The sequence below is a fragment of the Belonocnema kinseyi genome, chromosome 1 (genome assembly GCF_010883055.1).
Source record: "Belonocnema kinseyi isolate 2016_QV_RU_SX_M_011 chromosome 1, B_treatae_v1, whole genome shotgun sequence".
NCBI lineage: Eukaryota > Metazoa > Arthropoda > Insecta > Hymenoptera > Cynipidae > Belonocnema > Belonocnema kinseyi.
In genome coordinates, this window is record NC_046657.1 from 166,409,678 (window position 1) to 166,421,944 (window position 12,267).

The following is a 12,267-nucleotide window of genomic DNA, read 5'->3' on the forward strand; positions in this document are numbered from 1 at the left end:
AAAATTGCTTAAAATAATTGACAGCTCAGTTTTTATTACTTCAAATTGAGACATTTTTAGCTTTAGAGTTTGAAGTTTTTAATTTCATGGACCGTGAAAAAATCTTGCGAACCCGCAAAATGACCGGGAATTTTTTTCTTTGATTAAAACGGCCACCCTGATGGCACTTCATACTTATGCAAAAATTTCTTTTATTGAAGGTCTGTCGGTTACGTTGCAAATTTTCTGACTAGGTGACTTGGTAAAGCTGAAAAAATATTGCTCAACATTTGCTCACGCGCTTTGAGGTCAAAATTTTTATTTTATGACCAATTTTCTGTGAGCCAAAAAATGATGCTAAATTTTGTGCAGTATAGTTTTTAATAGTGAAAAATAATATAAAGTTGCAAATGGAAAAATTCGGATTTCACTACGATAAAGCTTTTTTTTGTAATTTAATTATAATTGCATGTTTTTCAGAAAAAATTCCCCATTATTTTTTAGCTTACTGAAAATGCGTCAAAAATTGTGTTCCTGTGGATTTTCTTCACGCGTTGATTATAAATAATAATACAAAATTATAGCTACAAGTATAAAAATTATAAAAAGTATTAAAAAAGTGCATTTTACTGTTTCGGCAAATTAATACTATTTTTTATGATCCGACTTTAACTATACAAAATATCAATAAAAAGAAACAATTGCCAAATTTCCATCCTTGCAAAAACATATGTAACAGTTATCCGATTCCTATCTTATCGACATGTGATACTCAGAAAATTATCGATTTCATCAGTTTTAGATTTCCCCGGCTTTTTTTCTAGAATCATAAATATTTTGCCTTAAAAATTTGGGAAATGATAGTGAACATGCTTACAGACGTCCCTGCACACTTTTTTGTGGTTTAATTCCAAGAATTTTTGATTTTTCCAAAAACGTGTGTGTATTTTTCGAGGTTATGTGTGTTACAATTCTCTCCCATAATTATTCTAGAGTGCTTACCGAAAGCATCGGTACGACAGAGAACTACATTATCGCAATGACAGAGAGCTGAAAAATTACCCTAACCTCAAAATAATGCACCTCCCTCAAAAAAGAGCCCAGGGACGTCCGTTATTTTATTTTACAGAATCTCCGAATTCAGTTTTTAAAAATTTGATTTTTGTGGGAAAAAAGCCGGGGGAACTGTACTCGATATTTCATTTCACCTGAACGTGAGTTAGATATTGCGAAAAAATGTAGGTAAGCTAGGCATCGGGCAGGTGGTACATGGTCTTAAACATTAGTTTCTTTAAAAAACAGTGCTCATTATGCTCATTATGCTCATTATGCTGGTAATACAATGGTGAATTTTAAAAAAGAAAGTCGGTTTCCATCTTGAAAGGACATTAATAAATTTACAACATTCGAATCTTATTCATAAGTAAATGATAAAATTTGCAATCTATTATCCATTTTTACACAAGAGAGGGGCCTTACAAAAGGGAAGTATAGCACGGAGGGGCTATAGGAGGGGGCGGTTGAGGATCTCGATGCAAGTATGCAGAATGCAGATGTTCCGCCCCGCCCTGCGACTAAACTGACCAATGGAGTTCTTTAGAAAATTGTATAAATACCTGACTTCTCCTTCCACAATTTCAATCGTCCGATAGACTTCATCAAGTGTACTTTTGTCTTCTGAGTATAAATTGTGTATTTTAATATAGTTTGAGTGGCAGTGCATGGGAGATACGAGTTTTCGTTCCTGCTTTGATTAATCTTGGTAAGTACCTACGAAATCTTTTTGAATTTCATAAAAACGTTAAAGAATTCCTAAAAATATTTTGATTTTATAAATCTTCCGAAATATCGGAACATTTAAAAAAAAATTTATTTAAATTTCTTTAGATTTTCTAAATAATGTTGTTAAAAATCAAAGTTTGTTTTTACTCATTCCTGCAAAATTGTTTTTTTTTCACTATGAACTATTTTACCTACTTAAACAATCACAAATTCGTGGTATTTTACTGCTAAATAAATAATTAGTAAAAAGAAAAACTACCAAACGAATTAAGTAATATTGGTATATGAATAAATATAATTTTGTATTAATTCAGAACTTAAAGTACCAAATAAATGAGTACACGAATTTTCACTGTTTGAATTAGTAGTTTTTTTATTAATTTAAATTTGAAGAGCACTGCTCATTGATGTCAGAGAAAATTTGAATATGGTCTACGTGCTTACTCTACCCCCACTATTCAAATTCCCCTCATGCAGCTGAGAGATCGAGAATATGCTTTCGCCAACCCTTACCAGCAGGAGGTCCTTTGTACCTAGTGCAGAATAAAATACGAAACATAATTTTTGATTTTGCAACTATTAATTGAGAAATATTATTTTCGAATTCTAAGTTTATTGGAGATTCCAACGATGTTTCTTGCCTTAATAAGTTGAAAATTATAATAAAATCGAGTCTCTCTCCTTTTCCAATTCTTTCAATTTTTCGGGAGGACTAGACACAGTCTTTTTAAAAATAATAGTTGTATTATAAATTTCTGAAAGATTTTATTTTCCAAATTCTAAGCCCTAATGTATAGAAGTGCTATTTTTTATCATTTAATGAAATTTTGAGTGAAATCTTTTATATTAGGGTTCTTGGAGAATTTTGATCTTTGAATTTGGATAATAAGCAATTTAAAAAAATTCTAAACCGCACGCTGAGTGTTTCATTCCAGAAACATTTAGAGATTGGCGTGAAAATAGTGGTCTTAGTGAAATTTTTTTACATTATATTATAGAAATTTCTGCAATTGTATGTGAAAATTAGGTAATTTGTAAGTATCATTTTGCGAAATTGAAATTTCGAACAGTGCACTTTTTTATTTTTCAACTTATTGGGACAGGCAATATTTCACTGGAATCGCAAAAAAACTTTAGATATCGAATATAAAATTTATTAATAATTATTAATTGGAAAATAAAAAAATTCTTATGTTTCAATCCCTCAGCTGCATGAGGGGAAGTTGGGTAGTGGGGATAGAGTAAACAGAGAGTCATAAAAGGAATATTATATTTAGCTTGTATGTAAGACGAGCAGGTAGTTTGTCTGAAGACCCTTGCATTGGAGATTTTCATTTGATCGCCGCCTGCCTGCTGGTGTTACCCTCTCCACTCGACTTCCCCTCGCGTCGCTGACTGAGCCCGAGCACTGTGTCGAGCCTCGCCAGCGTGGGGGCTCTTTGTTCTAATGAGGATGAAATACGAAACATACAATTTGTTACATTTTGCAATCAGCAATTTAAAGATATTTGGAATCAACGTTTTTCTGTGACTTCAACAATATGTCACTTGCAATTAAAAGATTAAAATTGGAATAAGTTGTCGCAGATTTTAGTTTATGTTTTAACTGTTGAAAATGCAACAGTTGATTTTGTAGCAAATTCGTCTCTGGGAAATTTGAATGTGGAATTTTTTACCAAAGAGATGAATATTCTACAAAAAAAGCTCGAATTTTCAACGACATACATTAATTTTCTACAAATTAGTTCAATTGACAACTAAAAAGAATCCTCTAATTATTATTAGATAAACTCCTAATCTTGAAAAAAATATTATAACACATTTTACTCTGTCTGGAAGATCTGGAATCCTATTTCCTGGGAATGATTCTTTATTATTCTAGTTAGTTAAAAATTAATCTTTTTTGGTTCAAAGTGAACTATTTCAGGTGAAGATTTATCATTTTAGTTTAAAACTCATTACTTTATTTGGAAATTTAATTATTTGTTCGAAAATTGATTTTTTCTTTAACTGAGAATGTAACTATTCCAATTGAATATTCGATCATTTTAGTTGAAAATTCATCTGTTTAGTTGAACATTAATTTTTTCTTTAACTGAACATTGAACTATTTGATTTTTTGTTAACAGTTTACATTTTTCAGTTCAAAATCTACGTATTTTGTTGAAAAAATCGTCTTTGTTGGTAGAAATAATTCTTTTTGGTTTGAAATTAAACTATTCCAGTTAAAGATACATCATTTTAATTAAAAATTCAACAACTTGGTTAAAAATTTGACGTTTTTGGTGGCAAATTGAACTATTTCGTTGAAAAGTGATGTATTTTGTTAATAATTATTTTTTTTATATAAAATCAATCCTCTTGTTTGAAAATTCATCTTTTTGGTTTGAAACAAATATACTTGGTTTGAAAGTAGACTCTTTTGTTACAAAATCTTTTTTTACTTCAAATTAATCTATTCCAGTTAAAGACTCATCATTTTATTAAAAAATTAATTACCTTTGCTGAAATGTTGTGGTTGAAATTAAATTTTTATCTGGAAATTTAACTACTCGATTTTTGGGTTCAAAGCTGATCATTTTTTCGTTACAAATACAAATATTGAATTGAGAATTCATATACTTTGTTTAAAAAGTGGTATTTTTGGGTAGAAAATATATCTTTCTTACTGAAAATTCAACTATTTGTTTGAAAATTAACCTATCTTGTTGAAAATTTAATATTTTTTATTGAGAATTTAGGGATTTGTAGTCCTTTTAATTGAAGTTAAGATAGTATCCACATCTTATTTGAATAATCAATTGTGCTAATAGTATATTATTTCAAAAAATGCGAAATGTTTGAATGGCTACGTGCTATGAAAAATAAATAATTTTAAATAATATAGATTAAAATGATCAGGTATAATTATTCATATTATTAATATTATTGGAGAAACTGGAGATAATGAATAAAAAAATATTTATTAAAATAACATTTTATAGTTGAAAAAATCATTAATAGTAATGTTTAGTTAAATATTTCATTTTAAATTTGAATGTGAAATTAAACAATTTCAAAGGAATACTTAAAATTTTTAACTTTCAAATAAATGGTAGCTGAAAATAATTGGACTTTATCACTTAATAGTTGAATTACTTTGTTAAAAATTCATTTTTTTTGTAGAAGATTTATAAATTTGGTAAAAAATTCATCTCTTCGGTTGAAAAGTTGTTTGTTTTTCTAAATTTAAAATTAATTTTTTTAACTGGGAATAATTCTTTTTTTGGTTAAAACTTTATTATTTTAATTGGACATTTATCTCGTTGGTTGAAAATTGAATTATTTTGTTGAAAATGAATTTTTAATTTGAAAATTCAACTATTCCATTTTTGGTTGAAGGTTTATTTTGGGTAAAATCATGAATTTTGTTGAAAATTAATGTTATTTAAATAGTAAATAACATTATTTTATTTTAGATCAAAGAATGTATTCTTTTGAGTTTTCAATTGAACTATTTTATAGAAAATTCATGTCTGTCGTTGAAAATTCGACTTTTTCTAGAAAAAAAATGTTTTTGGTTGAAAATTCAACAGTTAAATTAACAAAAGACGAATTTTCTACAAATTTCAACAGTGGAATTTTTGACCGACAAGCTTTCTACAAAATTCTACTGTTGAATTGTCAACAGACGAATTCTCTACAAAATCAACTGTTGCCTTTTTAACTATACTACGGAAAATTCTATAATGCTAGCCAGCCAGTGTCAAAATATAAACTAAAATCTGCCTCAATTAATTCTAATTTTGATGTTTTGATTGCAAGTGACATTTCGTTGGAATCGCTAAGAAACGTAGATTCCGAATATAATATTTTAAAATTGCTAATTGCAAGATTAAAAATTTGTTATATTTCGTACTTTATTCCTCATAAGGACAAAGCACCTCCCCGCTGGCAAGGCTCGATACTGCGTCTCGGGCTCACTCAGCGAAGTGAGGGGAAGTCGAGTGGAGAGGGTAGGTGGAGCAGGTAGACGGTGATCGCATAGAGAGCAGATCAAAATAACGAAATTTAAAGACATTTGTATTTTGTGACTGCCTGTTTTGAATATCTTTTTATCTTTTCTTTTTGACAGTCTTTTTAAAATGATTTGTTCAGTATCTATTGCGAATTCTTGCGATTCCAATGAAGACATTCAATTTTTCAACTACTTATGTTAATGTAAAAAATCATCAAATCAGTAAAGACACTCCTTACTATTTTTTTTTAATCAACAGTGTTTGTTATTTTTATAAGCAAATTTAATAAACAAATATATATTGCAGCTATTTGTGTGCTAATCATTTCGTTCTTTGATAAAAGTCATCAAAAATTTGTAAATAATAAATAACATGTACGATTTTGTTAATACTTGAGAACAATGGTTAATTGTTCAAATTAATATTTTAAACAAATACAGAGTTTCGACAACTTTAAAATAGCAGATTTTTTGATAGGAATAATTTTGAAATTGTTTCAAAAAGTCGTTCGCTTATTATACCTTATTAACCAATAATAATTGTAAAAAAAAGCAAACATCAATTTGTTGACAAGTAGTTGATAAAGTGAATAAAGTATCATAAGCAAAGGATTTTTGCGAGTTATTTGAAATTTATTTCGTTGAAAATCAAGTTTTTTTTTTTAAATTAACAAGTGTTATCACGTACTAACAAATCATATATATTATTTATTTCAAACAAATTTTTTACTATTTTTGTTAAAGGGATAACGTGCTTAGAGCATGGAATGTTTAAGATTGCATTTGTTTATTAAATTTGTTTATATTAGTAAAAATTACTTTGGCTTTTTTTAATATTAACTATAAAGCACTGTTTTGACAAACATCCCGAACAAAATATTGAAAATGAAGCAGCAAAAATATTTATTCAAAATGTCAATATGTTGGAATTTGTTTTAAATTTCTAAGCTTGAACAGTCAGGATATCTGAACGAGAACAATTTTTCTCGAAATTACAAGGATTTCAATGCAGGTTAAACCATTTTTGTGGCCAGAATTCTTTTTTCTATAAATTAAAATTTTCGCATTTTTTCGTAATGAAGAGAAGATACCAAAATAAGACATCAAGATAAAGATTTGCGCATCTATAAAAGTTATACAAAAAAAAACGCTTGTTCTTTTGTGAGAGCTTGTATCGCTTAACAAGACAAATTTTTAAAGTTATATTTTCAGGAAAAAAAATACCTTCATCCTGAAAAATGTTTTAGAACACACAAAATGAAAGGGTACCTTGCTTATTATCAGAAGCTTTTTAAAAACTATTAGAAAAAAATGTGTGGATGTAAAAACTTGCACAAGGGCATACATGAGAGAATAAATACAATGCAAATATTTGGGTTTTTACAGAAAATATTTTTTATTTTTTAATTCGGATGTTGTAAACATAAAGAGAAGATATTCTGTAAAAATAACCTTTATAATATTTTCCAATATTTAAAAAAGTTCTTTCTTATATAAGGGGTGTATCCTATTAGTTTTATGTGCGGGCTCAACCATTTTTGCAGTCAGGAGAATTTTTTTCCGAATTAAGTTTTGTTCACAAAAAACATTTAACGAATTCGGCTTATTGACTATAATGAACTTTAATGACTATATGCCTATATGACTATAACTACTTTCACGAACAAATTCTCATCGCGTGTGTCGTCTTTTTTGTCCAAAAAATTAATTAATTTATTTATAATTTCATTTTTCATGAATAAAACAAAAACTACTCGTTGAATCAAAAAGTACTTATTAAAGAACTTTTGGATCTTTCTTGGGTGCATAGTTTCTGTGTTATTTTTTGTGCTATTCAAATTTGAATGTTCGATTTCTCAAGAAAATTCAAAAAATTGTTTTGATAATCTTGTAGGGCTGTCAAAAATCAAAGTTTTTCTTTTGTTGACTTTTTTTCACATCGTGCGTTGTTTGAATTAAGATTTTCTGTTTATCGAAAATATTGGCAGGATACCGACGTAAAAGCTATTTTTTTCTGATACAGGGGGTACGTTATACACATTGTCCGATTCCGCGCTTCGTAATCACTGCTTGGATTCGTTGGGATTCGTGAAACATTGTGTATGACTTCGAACGATTTTAAATGAATCCTGTGTGGTACATCCCTCGGTTTAAATGTAGAAAAGATCAAATTCCTAATCTGCATCGATTGATTCGTGCACTAAAAAACCCAGACCTTCACTTCAATCTTAAATTTGCAATGAAAGTTTATAATTTCATAAAATATTTTTTTGTTTCGTTTTCAGGAATAACTTGGACGACGAACTTAAATGATCAAAAGTGATTTAGGCAGAGGCATTTCGAAAATTTCATCAAGTTACAGCCATAGGAACCCTCAATATTGAAAATGGCATTTAGACCCCAATCATTCGATCAAGAAAAAAGTTTGTGGGATGAAATGAATGACATATGGGAACCAGCAGCTAAACGAAGGAGAATTTCAAGCATCCCTGCAGATGCCAAAATGGCACAGAAAAGTGTTAGGCGACCAGGTCGACTTCCATCCAATTTACCAGCACCTACAAAAAACGCAGAAAAGGCTCGAGAACATCGAAAAAGAGAGAAGGAATACAAGGAAGGCCTCGAAAAGAAATTTCATTTAGTCATAAAGAAGATAGAAGATATAAAAAAAGTTGAATCGGAGCAGAAAGCTGATATTGAGTTGCTACTAAAGCATCAAGTCCCGTACCTGCTAAGTATGGAACCCATCGTTGGTGCACTTTGGAAGTCCGTCAATGTAAGTTCAGACGAAGGAGTTTTTTTCCAAAGCCTGGAAAACAATGCAGGAATTTGTCTACATGTGAATTGCAAAGGAGTTTCATTAGAATTATGTGCTTCCTGCCAAACGAACGGTTTCAAGTCGGAATTCTTGCGGGAGAAAATGATTGACTCAATGCCAGTGGCCAGAAGCGAACCGGAAACAGAACAAGAAGGGAAATCAAATTTATTTGCAGGCAGTCCAACTGCAAAGAAAACTGGATCTGGACGACTTCCTTCCACTTTACCAGCTCCTACCGAAAATGCAGAAGAGGCTCGAAAAAACCGACAAAAGAAGAAGGAAGAACTGCAGAAACTCGAGAAGGACCTCGAACGGGCTGAAATGGAATATGAAAAAATGAGCGTTTCGATAAAAAAACAGGAGGCTTTTATTATTAGGTTGAGAACTAAGATTGTGTATCTCAAGAGTATTATTGAGAACCAAAGAAGCATCAGCGCTCTTTTGAAGTACATGAAAGAAAATCTAAAAAGCTCTAAAGGAATTTGTCTGCATTTGTATCGCAATATAGTTTCAGTAGAATATTGTGTTTCCTGTTATATGAAAAATGCGAAATCAAAACTCGTCATCCCAGGTGTTTCTGAATCACTGAAAGATTGACGTCTCTTAAATTTCTGACATGCAGTTTAATTTTTTGTGAAAGAAAGGAAATGTTTTTATTTATTTATTTTTTGTTAAAAGGAAATAATATTGTACTATTATTATATTATTAAAACTTTAGGTTCCACAACTTTTAATTTCTTCTCTTTGAGATGAAGGATCGCTTCTGAATTATGTTTTAATCAAAGTGTATGTAGACTTGTACATATATGGTAAGATAATAAGAAATTACACTACTGGTTCAAATCTGAAATCTAATCCTTAAATGGAGGCCAAGCTATTAATCGCAAGTTTATCACGTCTAAAATTTAAGGTTATAGGTTGACGGGGCCATAATCGTGGACGGGCAACAGCAAATACGTATTTATGGAGTAAAAATATAAGTCTCTAATACTTCCGGAATAGCATAATTCTACTGCGCACATGCGCATTCGCTGTTGGCCTTCCTGTTATGTAAGTAGCTATTTTTAGAACTGAAAAGAATCTGATAACACGTGCTAATCATGTGTGCATTATATACAAATATTTACTGGCACTTGAACCACCATAAAAATATGGGAGCGTGCACAAGACAAAAATCAGTCGGTCGACCGGCAGCCGAACTTCTATCTTTTTTTAATGCATGATAAATAAGATATAAAATCTGCATTTGCCACTCAAGCAGCCACTTTTCGTCTTGAGCACGCATCTGCATTTTTTATAATAATTTGAGAACTAGTAAACATTTATTTTTATTTTATTCGTCTCATTTAAAGGTGGAGATTTCAGGCTTTAATTTAGAGAAGTTTCAAATTTTTTCATTCACTTCCCTAAAGTATGCAGAGAGTGGAAGTTGAAAATAGAAAATTGGTTAAGAAAGAAAAATAGGTCTTTCACATGATAATCAGTTTCTAAAGCAACCCTGTTTTTAAACCGATTTCCATGATTGGAGGTACAATAAATTTTAACCGATAGTTTCTAATGTATAACTGTGTGATTAGTGTGATTTTATTGCTTTTTGAGAAAAAATGTATTTTCAGAATGGTGAGAGCGTCATAAAATGGACGAAAAATACAGTATATTTTTTTCTATAGATATTTGTTTTGTACTCTGTTCCCCCTCCGTTCGGGTAGTATAACGAGGCTAGAAAATTACATGGCAATGGTATAATCGTGAATCTGATGCAGATGTTTTGGCGATCAAGTAGGTTTTAATGATCTTTGTCAGCTGCAGTGAACTTTTCGAAACTTTGCACTTGGTAAGTTTGCAGTATTAAGTGTGTTCTATATTGGACTATATATGAAAAGCTCTTACATTTCACCTAAAAGTCTAAAAAATTAAGGAAGTGGCGACTGACAATTTGATATTGTTTAAATTTAATTTTTTATTGGAATGAGGCAGAAAAATTCAGTTTTTTGCAATAAAAAAATTCATTCGATCCTCTTATGAATGGAAATGGCGTAAACAATTCTAGGTACATGTTAAGAATACAAGATATAAAAATTCAGTGCAGTTTATTAAAAAATCGACCGAAAACTACTCTGCTCTAATGTCTGCCTTACTCAGGCCATGAGTTACATTTCAAAAATAAACATTTGTTTCAAAAATTAACAAAAAAATAGTTATCGATGATTTTCGATTTGATAGAATTAGTTCATGTTACGCAGAAGGGTGTAAATATTTTACATTTGGCTAGAACAAATTGTTTAAACAAGTTGAAAATGTTTAAAATAATACATGTAAATTGTAGAAGAACAAAAATATATACCCTTAAATGGCACACCTCCAAAAAATAACATAGCTGACACTTGGGGTCTGTTGGACCCCAGCGTTTTATAAACTGTTGTAAAAAGATTAATTTTTGATATTTTTGTTAAAAATTTTTTTTTTTGGGTATTCTTTAACATCTCTTCTAAAGAATCAATCGGTATATTAACTTAAATTTTATTTGTAACACTACGAAAAACAATGAAAAATTAATTGAATGTACGAATTTTTATATAGTTTAAAAATTGTCTGAGGTCCAATGGACCCCCAGTGTCATTTAAGGATTAAACCATAATATATAATATCTATTCACAATACAAAATATTAGAAGGCAGTATATGATACTAAAAGTATAAAATTGGAGATACTAAATATCCTAAATCTTGCATATTGTGAGCGCGCTTGCCTGAAGGTGACTTTCAGTTGCGCTTCGCTTCGCGGCGCTCTTCGCCGCGCCGGTCGGCTGCACAGTGGGAGGAAACGCATTTTTTGCGTTCAAAAATTTCCAGAGCCTTCAATTTTGGTCCGATTTTGATTTGTTTTTTAATGAAAGTTCATTAAATTCTAAAGAGCTTAACGCTCTAAGCTTAACGCTGTAAACAAAGTAGATAAACAAATTCAAAATGTTGGCCCTTTTGCATAGACATTTTTTTTACACTTGAAATGTTTTATGCTCTTGGACGAATGACTGCTAGCCAAAAAAATATTAGAAAAGTTAACAATAACCACAGTTATTAACAATTCTTGCGACAAAACATTTAAACTTGAGGTTTTATCAAATTTAAATTTTCTTTGATGGCCAGAATGGGTACAGATATTCCTCAAAATAATATATCTTCGATAATATTTGGTAAAATGTAACAATCTGAATATTTATAAACAAATAAGATAAAAAAATTTAGTTGCGGTAGTTTTACGTAGCAAAAAATCAGGTTCCTTCATATGAGAAAACTGAGAAATAGAATTCTTTTCCGTAGCCATGGTATCCAGAGTTATGTTTTGTTTTAATAACTTTCAGTTGTTTAAATATTTTCTTTCAGAAATATGTGCATTGGATTAAAAGTTTTCTTTTCACATTTATATTAGTTCTCCATTACATTGTATTTGTTTTCTTTATTTGTTTTGTTTTCTAATTCTGCGATTTTGTGGTAATAATAGTTAGCAGTATTAAACAATTTTAGGCAAGTGTAACATAATTTGCTGGGTTTAATATTTGTCTAACAAATGGTTTTCTATTAAGACAAAATGGATACTTTAGAAGTTCTCATAAAGACCCTACCCGGTTTTCTTATTTCTAATTCCCATGTAAATATGGAAGATTTAGCGCAGTATTTAAAAGGAGAATTTA

The 12,267-nt window shown here is 30.0% G+C and overlaps 1 protein-coding gene across 1 annotated transcript; it reads left to right on the top strand.

The window, feature by feature from the left end:
- Positions 1-1,642: 1,642 nt before the first annotated feature.
- Positions 1,643-10,242, top strand: LOC117168678. Its single transcript, XM_033354353.1, has 2 exons — positions 1,643-1,741; positions 8,044-10,242. The coding sequence occupies exon 2, from the start codon at positions 8,145-8,147 to the stop codon at positions 9,171-9,173; it is 1,029 nt and encodes a 342-aa protein (XP_033210244.1). The 5' UTR covers positions 1,643-1,741; positions 8,044-8,144; the 3' UTR covers positions 9,174-10,242.
- Positions 10,243-12,267: the final 2,025 nt, after the last annotated feature.

Bases quoted from the DNA above. Each gene is read 5' to 3' on its own strand.
- LOC117168678 (XM_033354353.1), top strand. From the start codon at position 8,145: ATGGCATTTAGACCCCAATCATTCGATCAAGAAAAAAGTTTGTGGGAT.